At 39.9% G+C, this 15212-nt stretch overlaps 1 protein-coding gene across 5 annotated transcripts in view; it reads left to right on the forward strand.

Moving 5' to 3' along the window:
- Nucleotides 1-15212, forward strand: part of EPS15L1 (epidermal growth factor receptor pathway substrate 15 like 1) — a 43819-nt gene that overhangs the window by 19782 nt on the left and 8825 nt on the right. For 4 of the 5 annotated variants that reach the window (XM_057406787.1, XM_057406788.1, XM_057406791.1 and 1 more), the window contains 3 exons: nucleotides 299-381; nucleotides 1764-1896; nucleotides 14086-14291. In XM_057406787.1, coding sequence (XP_057262770.1) covers nucleotides 299-381; nucleotides 1764-1896; nucleotides 14086-14291 — 422 coding nt within the window. The remainder of the gene's footprint in view (nucleotides 1-298; nucleotides 382-1763; nucleotides 1897-14085; nucleotides 14292-15212) is intronic. The other variant, XM_057406789.1, reaches the window with a different exon arrangement.

Consider the following 15212-nt stretch of genomic DNA (forward strand, 5'->3'; position numbering starts at 1 on the left):
AAGAATCAAATGTTAAAGTTGAGACTAAAGAAAGTGTATTGTGAACAGTTGGCAAATATCCTTGCAGTCCTTTTATGGATTATGAAGATTAAGTCTTCATATACACTCCCCCCACCCCACCCCAGCTGGTAGCAAACTTGTTTTATGGAATTCTCTTTTAACATCTCATGCCTGGTCAAAATGCAAGTGTTTCTGAATCACCTGCCTAGTTTTGTGCTTCACTGGCACCAAGCATACTTCATAACTCTTATTTTAAATAACTTTCATTTTTTGTTTTTTTTTTCCTTATCTGTTTCAGATCCATTTGGAACACTGGATCCATTTGGAAGTAGCACTTTCAGTAGTGGGGAGGGATTTGCAGACTTCAGTCAGATGTCAAAGGTAAAGGTTACAAGGAAAGCAACTGTCCTTTTAAAAATGTATCTACAGATACTTTTTTGACTGTAACTTTTCAGCTGACAACCCACTTTTGTTAAGCTTTTTCCAATCAGCCTCTCCAGTTACTTAGCAAAGCATTTTCCATCCATCTCAGATATGGCAACCAAGACTGGTAGATTCAGCAGGGATAAATTAACTTTTCACAAACACTTTCAAATACCAGAGAAGCATAACTTCTAGTTTTCACCTGTAAGAAAAGGTGGTTGTTCCAGATATGAATACATCTCAGTGCCCAACCTTCCTCTGAAGTCTGCTTCTTGGATACTTTATCTCATCATATCCCGATTTGTTCTTTGACTTCTCCATGAGTACAAGGAACCAGAGGAAGGTGGACAGCATGGTGTGCTGAGCTTTCATGGCTTTTAATAGAATTGCTGTTTCCTTGGCTTCTTGGTATAAAATGGGTATATAGGGTGTTTGAAATAGAACTGGGTCCTTACCCCTCCTCGTCTGCATCAGTCACAGTTGGCTCTCTGAGGTGGAGTTTGGAATTGACAATTGACATCAGTTGCCCAACTTTTTACACTTGGTCCCACAGTAACACTTGAACATCGTAGAGTAAATGTTAATTACAAAACAGATTATCACATCCCTTTCACTAATTAAACTTCGTGTATTCTGACGTTTTACCTGTTTCTGTGGGGGTTTTAGTTCTCCACTAGGTGGCAATAGCCTTTACAAATATTGACTTGTTTGACTTGAGTTCGTAGTTCTGGCAAAAGTCTTCCTTTCCTTTAGCTTTGCCCACAAAATTCCTCTTTCCGCATTTCAGAGTGCTAAATTTCCTTGCGTGGCATAATTTGCTGTGCCTTGTTCAATCAGTAGAAGTACTTTTGAAGAGCCAGCTGCAAACAGGCAACGTTAAACATATGGGTTTGGAATTTTCCCTGAGCTTTACAAAAAAGACAAATAACTGTGTGTAACTTAAGAAAAGCTTGGCAAAAACCCTATCCATTCTGCATTTGACTGTGTTTTTCCAGTTGCTGTCATGGTTCTGTTTATCAGAGTGAAGGCCAGCTTGTAGTATGACTGTTCATTGCCAAAACTACTTTTTACTAAAAGTAGTTTTACTTTCTTTTCTTTTTCTCATCAGTTTTTTGCTAGGACAAAAAGTTCTAGAATTACTTATGTGAGTAAGAGTGTAAGTACTTGTGAATGTAAATAAAACCCTAACACCTCTCTCAGTGGGTGTTCATTCTTACACCACTGACACAATTCTGTGCATATGTCCTTATTTTTTGAACTTAATGCTTTTACTTCTGGCTTTCATGAAACAACAAATATCCTACAATGTGCTTACATGCTTTTCTTTTTCTCTCATGTAGTCGGTAGCTTCAGACCCCTTCGCCTCCTCTTTTGGGGGGGTGGGATTCTCAGATGACCCCTTCAAAAGCAAATCAGACACACCAGCATTGCCACCGAAGAAAAATGTCCCTCCACGACCCAAGCCACCCAGTGGTAAGAAGGTTTTCCTTTTTTAACACAATTTATCCCAGTTTCTGTATGTTGTTGAGCATAAGGACAAGTTGACAGTCTTCTACCTCATTATCTTATATTTCAACCATGGAAGAGGAAGTATGAGATGATCAATAAAGTGGCAGAAATTGTCAGTAAACCAAACTGGAATTCTTCAGACTGGAAAACAGATGATGTGGGAGTGATAGGACAGCTCTGTAAAATCAGTTGTGGCAAGGAAATATGCAGGGGGTGGAAAAAGTGTCTTTATGCAAGTGGGCAAGAAATGAGATTAGTAAGTGGCACCTTCAGAAGGAACAGAGGTTTGTTTTTATACAGTACTCTAAATTTAGGATATTTTTTTTTTATTCCCCTGAGAATATGGTGAATGCAAAAAAGTTTAAATGGGCTGAAAAATGAACTAGATAATTCTTAGAAGAAAAATCCAACAGGGGCATCAGGGTCTACCAAACGCCAAAATACTCTTTCTGGATCCTGTCTTGCTGAATGTCTGCACCTAGGCAGGTGCAAGAATAGTCTGAAGTATGGTTGTATCAATACCTTGTTTTACTGTTCTTCCTGATGCATTAGCCACTAGATCCTAACAAGAACAGGGTACAGGGCTAGATAGACCTGTCCTGCTCTGTCCAGGTATGATCATTCTTGCCTTCATGCATCGCTGCATTAACGGAATACAAAACACTGTATGAATATAGGGCTTATTCCTGCTGCAAGTCCATCATGTGTGGATGTTTTTAGTTAGGTAGGAATGTCCTGAATTGAAAAGAAGAGCTCTCTCTGTGGAGATTCAACTTCCACTTATTTGCCCTCCCTAGAGCTGATTTTCAAAATATGCATGTACCAGTGAAACTGTTTTGAGAACTGAAGCCACTTCGAGCTGTTAGTTTCAAGTCTCCTTTTAGCAACAGTGTAATTCTGTAACTAATAGCAGTGAACATCCAGTTGTCTCAAAAAAAACCAACCCAACCCCAGTGTGCTGGTCAGCATCCAGTACTCTTATGTATCCAGTGCCAGTGTTGGGAAGCATAATACAAAGAAAACAGTTCCATTATTAATGTTTCCTTGTTTAAATGTGTGGATTGTCTACCTTTCTGCTGTTGCATTTTGGAGCAAAGCATGCACCCTGCACCCATCCTGGTAATAAAACAGCAGGTATCTGGTTGGTTCTGCAGACCAGTTGTGCTAGAGCTAGCTCCTTGGTTAATGTCAAGGTTCTATTCCTGGAGTGTCCTGTCATTAACTATCCTATAGGTTGATCCAAGGTTTGGAATATATTATTTAATACTGTAAACTTAAAAGCAGGCCATTGCAGCAGGATTAGTTTGTTCCTATTATTATGGTTTTACTGCTGCTGATGCACACAAAACCCCTGAAATCAAATGCTGAGGTTCTGCGTAGGTGAGTATTGATGGAAATTGTTCAGGGAATGCTCTAGGATTGTTCTTGAAGCCTGTCCCCTGCTTGCTTTGTGTAGATAGTTTCTACTCTTGAGTTACTAGAGAGTTGGCAAATATCAACTAATAGGACATAAATTAATAAAAGCAGAATTTAAAAGATGAAGGAAATCTTCTTTGCCGTTGTGGATGATGGTTTTCTTTCTTTGTTTTTCAAGGAAAGCTGTAAGTGGATCTTTTGAGGAAAAGTCTTCATGAAATACTGTAGTGTTAAAAGACCTGTATGAAGTTGAATGAGTCAAACAAATACTAAATACACCTATATTATCTCTTTCATGTGGTTTCTTTCTGTTTCTTGTTCGAAACATGAGAATTCCTAGCAAATACAAGGTAACAGTAGCAGCAAAGGACAGAAGTACGTGCTGTAGGATTGACTCCCCTAAGAGGGGTTTTTTGGATTTATGCCTCTCCATTCCACTTTGGCACGTAGTGAGGAATTTTGGAGAACCTTTGGCTTTACTGATTTGTTTTTCATTTAGACGTGTGCACTCAGCCTTTAATCAGCCTTTTTAAAGCACTCATTTAAATGTGCACCTTCCCCTCTTCTGGGAGACACAATATTTGTGAGGTTCCGCTGCTCTACCAAAAGCAAATGTTGTTATGATAAAATAGACTAAGGAGGAAACAAAGCAGGGTTTTTTTAAAGCAGATGAGCCTCATGTGCTTATGCAGTTATACTCCTCCCTTCCTTCCACAACTAAAGCAATCTTCAGTGGTTACTTAAAGCATGAGAAATTATATAGTAATACACTGCGATTCTAGCAAGAGATACAGGGGTACAAGTGTACGTTGGAAATAGGAAAGCTGCTCAGAAAACAAACAACAGACAAGAAACTTCCGTTGTTTCTTACCCTTCTCATTGGTCTGTTTAATTAAAAAACAAGTGGGTGATAACAATCTTGCTGAAGGATGAATAAATGCTACTTAGTACCAGGCAAATGTGTAGTTGGCCTTTCTGTTGGGGGCTCCTGCTCTCTTTAGTAAAACTGTTCTTTCTGTTGAGGGGGATTTTTAATAGTGAAAAGCACTTGAATGGTTTGCTTGCATTTTGTTAGGGAGGTATTTTGTTAGGGAGGTATATATATACTCAAGTAGAAAATACTAATTTTTGCAGAGCATTGAGAGCTGTCTGATTTTCCAAGTTAAGTGGGAGGAACTAACAAAATCCACCAGGGATTGTTCCTGGTTCGTTGCTTTTCTGTTTGCAAAGTTTTTTAGCAGGTACATGAAAGGCAAGCATTGTCTGATCAAGCCATCAAGGTATTGCAGGGTGTCCTGGCTGAGCAGGATGTGCAGGATGGACCCATCTTGCCCATGTGGCTCTGTGTTGTCCAGATGAACAAGGAGTTTTGCATCAGGTCTTGTTTCTTCACGAGGACCAAGGCAGAGCAGGCCTTTGGAACTGAACACGGCGCTGGGGAAACACTTCAGCCAGAGACTGGTTACCATTTACTGAAGGTCAGATCAAAAGGCCCCTTCAGATGTAGCTTGAAAAACCTCTAAAATGAATACATAGCTCAGATCAGCTGCTCTCATAGAAAGGCTCTGGAGACAGTCTTCATACCATGCTTAAGAGAACTTTTCTGCTACTGCCAGCCTTGTCAGGAGCAGGGTTGCAGTGGGTAACCATAGTCTGGCCTTATAAATCCTGACCTGTTTGCTGGCTGCTTGTGAAGATTGGTTGGTTGGTTTGGTTTTAGTCGGTGTTTGGCTTTCTCAAAACTTGGACACTGAGAAGCAGCTATGATCTGCTGCCTCTGTGAGCAAATACTTCAGTTCACAGCTGTCTGTGGTTGTTACTCTCTGGCAAAGATAGGCAAACACTTGCTGTGTGGCATGGATTAGACATCCCTGAGATTCATATCTTTCCCGTCTCAAAAACTCAAGAGAAGGGATGACAATCATGAGATTATTTCTGTAAAGCTGTATCTTAAGCTGACTCTGAGGCTTATACTTGTCCTGCTCTTCATAAATCATTTTCCTTCTTTCTCATTTGTTTTTGAACCAAAGTCTGTCAAGATCTGTTAGATGTTACAAAGTCTTCAACTGATCCTTGTTTGGACCAAAAGAAATTTCATGTCTTTTTCTGATTAAATGCTCTCTTGCAGTTTTTTCAGTGTAACTGTTTAAAGGTAAAGTGCATAATCTTTAAAGAGAATTGAAGGAAGGCTAATAAATCAGTGAATAAAAATAGAGAATGACAAGAAGGTGTTTCAGAATCAGCAAGCCTGGACACCAGTGTACATCAGAGCTCCAATATACCTGTTACATGCAAAGATCTGAAAAATCACTATCTCTGTCCCTTACCCTGGTTTAAGTTTCTCTTTTTAGGTCGAGAAAGATCAGCTAAGAAACAGCTTTTTAGCATTTCTGCCTAGACTGTGCTAATAAAAATCCCCAAGGGTGTGTGTGCATGTTCTTTCTCTTCAGGAATGCATTCGTAGTCCATGAAGTTCCTAATGGACATCGGGTTTTATACAGCTCCCCTGGGACTTGGCTGAAGTAATCTGATGTTCACCAGGTGGTACTGGAGAACTTGAGGGTTTCTTGAGAGAAAAGTGGGAGGTTTTCTGTATTTATTGATGGTGTATCTTGAATAATGCTCAAAAAGCACTGAAAAAAATTAGCTATAAACAGGCCTGTGCTTTGCATAATGGGCTGTGATAAATAGAAAACAAGACAAATGGCTTACATTGATGAAACTAATAGTAGTGTGTACTGATAGACTTAAGCACAAGTGCCCTGTGACAGGGATCTGAGTTCCAGTGCAAACAGTTTTCCCAAGCTTTCCTAAAATATGGCTAAGCCTTTGTAAGTACATTTTCTTCTCTGTCCTAGAGCACCTGTGGTGCTTAGCACTGCTGAACTTCTGCTTGCTTCATATTTCTTGGGGTTTGTAAGACTTCTGTGTCATTATGAATCAAGAAGCCTGAAAGAGACGATAGCACTGAAACCTGTCAGTTAAAATGGGTCCGGTAGGTTCTCACAGGTTAACAATTATGTTTTCAGCCCCAAGCTGCAGATAGAAATCAGTCAGAGCTCACCACTAACTAGTTTCTAGGTAAAAGTTGTTGATTACAAAAAGAGAGAAACAGATTTTTTTTTTTTCCTCTTTTTCTTTTTTTTTTTTTTTTTTTTTAAAGTGCAGGAAGTTGCTGTGTGGGTGTCAGTGATTGGGTTATAAGTAAAATTCAATGCTCTAGTGCTTTGATCGTGGGACCTACTGCTTTTGCCCCACCCTTACCACTTCCTTTAAGTGCAGCACCATGCATTCCACATTGCGGTTATAACAGTACTGTTAACCAGTGATATTAGTGGAAGAACCTTCACCACTAACCAGTGTGTAACCTTCAACCTCTTCTAAATTTTTATTGCTTGCTTATAGTGGTTTTGACCTTTTTAACCTTGAAAGAACTGAAGTCCTAAAAGCCCAAGAAGATGACACCTTTTGTGCTTTCTTCCTGCAGGTTATTTAATAAAACCAATTATTTTATCACTCCAGCTTTTTAATGTGCGAATGTTACAATTTACACTTAAATTTCACAATTTACCATTACATATATTGTATATTAGTAGCAAATAGAGGGGGTGGGTATTGTGTTTATAGTGAACTTCTTCAATGCTAACATGCTTTTACAAATCCAGTTTTTCTTTGGTTTGCTAATAGCTGATGTAGCTTGGAATTCAAAGCAGTACATACTGAATTCAACCCGTATCAGAGAGAAATTAGTGGATTTATTCAGCTGCTATTTGAAATAGAGGGATTAAAATAAATTCTATGGGGAAATTATTGCAGGCTGCAGGGAGTGAGTTTGTGACAAAGAACTTTGGGGTTTGATCTGTTTATTCTGAGCTCCTCTGATGTGCAACTGAATTTACAAACTGGCATTTCAGAGGTTAGAGGTTAACACCTCAGTGTTTGAGGGAAGGACTTCAGTTCCATTCTCATGTTTTTATGTCTGGTAGTGGTTTTGAAATGTCAGAATACTGGAGAAAGCCTTGAGAAGACAGATAAAGGGACTAACCAGCCTGCCTTAAATTAGGAAGCATGATTCCAGTCCCTCAGAGATGCCTGGCCTGGGTGGAGCCCCAGAAGGCCTCCGTGCAAGCACAAAGGTTTGCCCATCTGAGTGGCTAGAAGTTTCTACAAGTTCATAGTAATGATGTTATTGATGATAATTTAACCAGCCAGGGTGTTTGGGGTCAGTATTTTTACCAAATCACAGATGGCAACACTGCTCCATGTGTTTTGCTGGCCCAGTGAAGTCAGAAAAAGCCCCTACTGACTGAAGCAAAATCTGATCAAGTCTTATTTTTTTCATCTTGCCACTTGGCAGATAAAGAGAAATGATATCTGAACCTGTTGACTGCCAAAAAAAAAAAAAAAGAGATCAGGCATTAACAGCTATTAAGATCTTCAGGATCTTAATATTTCATTGAACTAATCTGGAAACTTTTAGCTCTGAGGATTTGTAATCCATCATTTACAGAAATAATAGTTCCCTAGTTTTGGATGGGGATCCTTTGCCCTTTCTTCACAAATGTGGTTGCAGGAGAATATTGTTGTCAGCCCCAAAGAAGGCAGAAATGCAAGAAAAATGAACAGCCAACTCACAGAGCACATTTCCATTCTGCTCATAGATCTTGGACGGTCAATTTAAGATAGATTTGGCCACTGAAATGCTCATGGTTAAGAATGTATACGAAGACAAGATACTCTGAAGGCAGTTTGACTTCAGAGCCTGAGTGGATCCTTGGTGGGGTATGCACACCCCTTCCAGGCTTATCTGGACCAGGATTGCCTAACAAGAAGGTTTTGAATTAGATTCACTCTGTGGGATGTCTTTTGCACCCCTTGAATTTTTGGATGCCTCTTACTACTATTGTGCCTGATTAGATGCTTCGTTATGTCAGCTACCTCTCTGCTGGCGTGAATCAGGAGAAGGTGTTTGTACCAGCCCTGTTCTGCTGCTGTCTTCCTTTGTGTTTGATGCTTCCTCCTCCTGTATATCAGTGATAAATATAGCTCTTTTTCATATGTGTTACTTCTCTAAATTTAAGGCATTTTATGGTTTGACTGTTTTGACCATTTTAGATTTATTTTTCATCCACAGAGCAGTGCAAGAGCACTATCAGTTCCCATTGTCCTCATCTTGGTAGTTTTCGGGGGGGGGGGGGGGAGCAGAGATCTCTTCTACTTTTTGAGTTGGACTTGTGTTTGCCTATGCTGTGTCTTCAGTGTCTCAATTAGCTGAAAGTGTTCAGTATTCTGCTGAGAAAAACATGCAAACCAAAGCTTGAGTCCTTTCTTGTGTGCATTTACTAATTCCTTTCTTGCAAGCAAATGGTGTCTTAGGAATTCTTAGTGTTTAAACACATTGTGTTTTTGTGGCCGTTCCTTTTCTCCTGTCCAATGTCGCATGGATATGAATTTGCAGGGAAATTTGCTCTGTGTTTTTAGTGAGGTTGTTTGAAGAAGAAAGAAGCCATGTTAGGTGTAATAGATGCCACCAGGAGTTGTGACCCAAAGAATTGTGTTCATCAGGAAAAAAGGTCAAATCATTCCCTTGCATTTATTCACATGGGCATATTCAAGTGTGTGTAGGGGGGTCAATCCTTTGGGCTAGAGGAGAGTAGAGAGTTCTGCTCTTCATTCGGTGAGTGATCACAGGAGTGTTGTTTGTTTCTAACTGGTACCACACCTGTTTCCTTAGAGCTTCTTGGGTACCCGAGTTACTCACAAGTAGCTCAGTGCCTGTTTACCTTTAGTTTTTAACCTCAGCAGCAGCCGAGAGTGAAAAACTCACCCAAAAAGCTTGTGATGCGCAGGAAAACATTCTTCTATTTTTCATGCCTTCTAGCAGCCCTGACAGTTGCATTCGAACGCAGGCAGCCCGTGTTGTGTAGGGTAAATGACTCATGGGTGGAGCACCTGCCCGGCCACCAACTAAAAATTCCATTCACACTTTGATTGTGGTGTTTATGCTCATCTCTCACAGTTATTTCAGTGGCGATGGTTGAAAGGGGCTGTGCAGCAGCTGCTTCAGGACAGGTTGTTAGGCTGTTGTGAAGGTACAACAATTTCTCACCTTTCAAGAAGTTTGTAGTTTTCAGGGTATTTCTCCTCAGCTCTGCTTTTCAGAGCTACAGGCTTGCTCAAGGTGCACATCTTGCAAATATTAAGCAAAACCAGTTTCAAGGGGTTTTTGCATAGGAAAAATTCTTCCTTCTGTTACTAAAAGTGTAGTGATTTTGTGCAAAGAGCATTATCACCAGACAGTTGAAATCCAGTGCAGAAATAGCCCCTGTTGAAGACAAAATACCCCTGAGTATTCTGTAGAAAACTGGCTTTAATGTTACTAACCTTCAAGCACATTTTGAAAACTAAGAGTGATTTTTCTGTAAGTTCCTTACAGTTTATGCAAGTTTTATTCTGCCTCAGTGGAAGAGCTGGGTAGTTTAATGGGATGGTGAAGAACCCGCTGAGTAAGTTAGGAATGATACGTAAATTTGGTGAAGTGACAAGAGGAAGATGTGCTGGTAGGCACCTTACAAAACTGCACAGTCTCCAAAGCTTTTAGAGTAACACTTCCTCTGCCAGGTAGGCAGATGTGAGAGGTGGGAACCCTGGTATTGTATGTCCAAGTGTAATCACAGGCACGGATTTAACTCACTCTAGCATTACTTATCCTATGTAGCATGACTCTGACTTCTTAAAGCATATTTCTTCACTCCAGAGAGTTTCCTGGAAAGGAGTCCTTGTTTAGTGAAAGTCTGAAATCATGTCATCTCAATTCTGCCCTGTTTGAGCATGCTGAATGCAGGCTTCAGCCAGCAAAACATGCTGCTTCCACTCATGCAGCAAGATCTGCTAAGCAGAAAGTTCGGACCATCATTGAAACATAAAACACAGAGAAAACTATAAATGTTTCACTTCATTCTTTCATTGCCAATACCTTGCAATTCGGTAAGAGAAATTTCTGTAATTGCATCTTATCACGGAGATTATATTTGCCTTGAACTATAGATGTCAACCCTAAAGTTTTTGCTGTGGGGTATGAAATTAGATAAACCCTTCGCATGGGTGGAGTTCGCTCTTAAGTTAACAGCATTTGCTGTGGTAAACCATTTTGTACATCATCTCTTTTTGCTGAAGTGAGTCCTCGGTGTGGTTTGGGTGCACCACTTGGGTAACTGCTGAAACTGCTGTGGTTTCAGAATAGGACCTGTTTTGCTTTTTTCTGCACTTTTTTCCCCTGAAACTATTAGTAGAAAAATCAAATAAGTAAGGGTTACAACTGTTTGCTTGCACTTTCATACCGCCATGCCTCCAAAACGATGAGCATTAGCGTGTAAAAATGGAACATTTTCCAGTGAATATAAGATTAATGCAATCTCAGCCACTGCTAAGAGTATATTTTGCATTGTTACAATTTTACCGATGTCCTTCAGTTTTAATGTGGTTTGGGTATTTTTGCTTTGCGTTATAGGGTCTGAAATACACATTCTGGGCATGGGAATACGCCACTGTGTACTTCAGTATCCACTTACTGCACTGGGAGATTCACACTGGGTGTAACCCAGCAGGGATGTCAGAAAGATCATTCTGGTGTCATTACTACTAATGTGTGGCTAATAACTAAGTAAATTTGAACATCTGACTGAACCAAACAAACTTCTGCCAGGCCTCAAACCCATGTTTGCAGAGTGTAGCAGGATAAAACAAACTGTAAGCAATGCTGAGAGTGTAGTGAAAGAGGGCTCATTGAGGATGCTGTTTTGAGTGCCAGGACTGGTGTATTCAGCATGGAGCATAGCCCTGAAAATTGCTCTGCAAAAAAGAAACCTGATTTTTATATTTCGCCTTTTCCAAATAATAAAAAAATTATAGCCCTCTTCTGTTCTTTAACGTAGGAAAAAATGAAGAAAACGGCATTTGGGATGTGAAAGGAAAATTTTCAACAGTATTAGCAAAAGCTCTATGATTTGTGGCGACATTTCCTCTCCAGCAAAGTTATTCTTTGTGATCTGTGTGAAGATGAAGCAGGAGAAACCCCGATGCTCTGTGTGCATCTTGAAACCACTAGGGGCTTCGTGCAAAAACATTAAACGGGCCACCTAGAAAAAAACAGGTTTGCTGAGCAAATACGTTGCAAACCTTAGGTTTGTGTTAACAGTCACCAGTTCCACAAAGTGGTTTCAGCAGCAGCAGATTTAACCTAAGAAAAGAGCAGCTTAAAATGGGTTACTTTTGCCTCTATCAGTCAGAATTGGTTTGGTGCAATATAGGGAGAAGGAGACTAGGGGGAATTTGCTTGATAGTAACTGGCAGTAGTGGAAGGAGAAAAATGTAGAGGGCTCTTGTGTTGCCTTAATAAATGCAGATACTCCAATTCTCTTTGTCATTTCAGTTAAACTAAGTTGCTCTTTTTTTCTGGAGAATTGCATACAGAATACCGAGTTACTCATCCCTTTACCAGGTTTGCTTAGTGCCCTGACAGTGCCTAGCTGTGATGAAAGATGAGATCTCCTGGAGGCTATGGTGATGGCAGGATGTAAAAGCAACACTTTCAGAGAACAAAATGTGGCCTCTGTTGGTAGAAAAGGCAGTTTGAAACTCAGGTGAAGAAGGGTCCATGCCTACGGGCAGAGCAAATGCTGCTGGTATTTCCTTTGTTTTGTTGCTTCCTTCCATCAGTGACAAATCCCTGGTCTGATCTGCCATCTTTAGAAGTCCCACATGTGGTTGCTAACGTGGGTATAACCATAGATCCTTGCCACATCTGATACCCAGAATGGAGCACGTACTAAACCATGACAAATAGTACTGGAGTGAGCTTTTAAGGGATCTCATTTATCCTCCAGCTTCAAGGCAGCTAAACCAGTGTGATTTCTAGAACCTCCTGGACGTGATGATGGAATGCAACAAGTTCGCTAGGCAGGCTTGAGTATTCTTAACCTTTTAAAATGTTACAAATTGTCTAATGTAAATCTCTCTTGCTAAAATCTAAATCCATTAGTCTCTCTCTTAATGGAAGACTTGCCTACAGGACTGTGATCAGGTTCTCCTTGCATACTCTAAGACTGAACAAATCCAGTTATATCTCTTACTGTTTGTGTCCTTTCTACATCTCCCTCTGTCTGCTTGTTCAGCTGTGCTTGCTTCACATCTTTCCTGAAGCACAGTGCCTGCCGTGGTCACTGCCTTGCATCAGGAGCCTGGGTCTGGCATTAGCACCACACAAATGAGTTGAGTCTGTGATTCCTTCAGCTCCCCTGTAAATCTGTGCCTGGCTGAGCTTGAGGAGTGTGAGCCCCTGCCCACTGTGCACTAACCCTTAAGGGAGGTGTCACCAGCAGGGTGAGGAACCTGCTGATGACAAGAGGGATGTGTGTTCAGCAAGCCAAGTGCCAGGAAAGATGTTCCCTGGGATGGGAGCTGTGATTTAATGGCAGGTGAAGGCAGGCTGCTGGGTAGGTTAGGTTTGCTGATCCTTATTTCTCTTTGGCAAATGAGGATTTCCAGAGATTCCATCAAATATTATAAAGTTCATGAGCAACCACAAAAATACCTTCTTAAAAGCTATCAGGCTGTGTCTTAGACATGCCAAGTACATGCTCAGAAATATGGGAGTTCAGCGCCCCGTTTCTCTGCAGTCCTAGTATGTGTATCCTGATGTGAATAAATTACAAGATTCCTATTAAGTTACAGTTCAAATAATTGAACTTTTCAAAAAATATAGCCTTATTAATGCAATTAATGTATGTAACTCAGGTTATTATACAGGAAATCATAAATATTTGTTCCTTTTAAAGTGTTTCTAGGTTTTTCTTTATCATTTGTTAAGCTCACACTAAAATCAGGAGGGCTCATCCACGGAGTATATTCCCTGGAGGCTAGACTGTGTACTTGTCAGGAGCAGTCTTCTTTGATTGCTTGTTTGGGGTTGTTTTAATAGGAAGAGGCAAATGTACCTGTATATCTCTTTAGTTATTTGACCTAACAAAACAGTACTGTTCACAAGGGGAATTAAAAATTAACTGCTGAGTTTCTATTTGTAACCAACAAAATACACAGCCATTATTTATGAGCATATGCAGTCGTTCCTGTGATTATATTTGTTATTGGGGTGGAATGTAAGAACAAGCAGTCACCTGCGAAAGGTGGGTTGTACAGCAAGCACCCCACGACAAGGTGATTTCTTAATCAGTCTCTTTTCCCTTGTACGTGTGGTGGAAGGATAAACCAGTTCCAGGATGTGTTCTGTAAAGTCATAGATAAGTTACTGTTTAATTCTGGTTAACGTGATTAATTATTTATCTTTAGTGGTCTGTATTTTGAAGTATTCTGTCTTTTATATAATCCCAAATTTAAACTTGAAGTATCTCCAATCCTGGAAAATGACCTAAAGTCATACTTGTCAAATTCTTCTGACCAAATGGCTTTATATTGGGTCTTATAATTTAAAATCTCAAAGGTATTAATACTGCAGTATCTATAAGTAAGATAATAAATCTATTTAAATAAAACAACTGTTTGAGACAATTTGCGTTGAGAAACGAGTACCGTTATATCTGCTTAAAATTTAAACCATCCCAGGAAGGATGGATGATGCTAAATTGTATCAGCACAGTTTCCTATTTAAGGGCTTGCATTGGCCATGGTAAGTAACTTCTCTTTTTCTCCTTTTGTTTGTTTTTTTCCTAAACTTTCCAGGTAAAAGTACTCCTGTAAGCCACCTTGGGTCTTCAGATTTTCCCAAGCCCCATGATCCATTCCAGCCATTTGGGGCTGACAGCAGTGACCCGTTTCAAAGTAAAAAGGGGTTTGGGGACCCATTTAGTGGAAAAGATCCATTTGCTCCCTCCTCTTCAAGTAAAACTTCTAAAGACTCTTCCTTGGGGTTTGCAGACTTCAGCTCTGTAAGTTAAGTTCATTGTCTCTGAGCAAACCACTTTCTGCTCTGCTTGCAGCAATCTATTGGGGTTTTGTTTTAACTGCAAACCTACTGTTCACTGGCTTCTGTCTTTTAGTACCTTCATGCTGTCCTCATTGTTTTTGTATTAATATTTCTGTAATAAAAAGGCATTATTTCAATAAAAACCAAGAAGTTTCATACTAAATTTTAAAGGGTTTACTTGCTTTTAAATTATTTTAGTACAGTGTGCCTTTACTCACAAATTCTTTGTAGCAGGATCTGTGTATTGTTTTTGTTGCATGGAGGCTATTTTGTAAACTGAGTTTTGGGAGCCAATGATGTAAAGGGTCAAAACCAATTGTTGAAAACGTTTCTATAGTGATTTCACCATATCCTGGGAAGCAAATCCTGAAAGGGAAAGGTTCCATTAAAGTATTTGTAATTGTTTGTGAAAAAAGTTCTGACAATCCTGTCACAATGTTTGCTGTATATGATGGAATGTGGTCATACAGATGCATATCCGAGACAGAGATTGAAAAGTTAGCTGTTGGATTTTGTTCCCATTACTGCTATTGTAGAAAAGCCCTTGTTAGAGAAAGAAAACAAAATTGTTTTGAAGAACCAATACAGAAACATCCATCCTGTGTTCTAAAAGAGACTGTGAGAAGGTTTGAAAGCAAAGCCAAGCACCCATTCATTAAAAAACATCAGGCTTTGTTTTCAGTGCTGGCAGGTTGGAAATCACTGTAAATGTAGTAGTAGTGTGGTTCTTACTGCTTCCATGAGTAGATAGAAACCTGTTCCATCCACAGCCTCAGCCTTCTTCCTCCTTTCATGTATTTTTGTTCTGTCACATTGCCATGCAGTAAAATTGCCAACGTAATCTGTTACTTAACTCCGATGAGCACAGTCCAGTGTTCATCAA

This window comes from Pezoporus wallicus, unplaced genomic scaffold, assembly GCF_028554395.1.
Source record: "Pezoporus wallicus isolate ANWC-B61680 ecotype Strahan unplaced genomic scaffold, APGP_CSIRO_Pwel_v1 contig_10514, whole genome shotgun sequence".
Lineage (NCBI taxonomy): Eukaryota > Metazoa > Chordata > Aves > Psittaciformes > Psittacidae > Pezoporus > Pezoporus wallicus.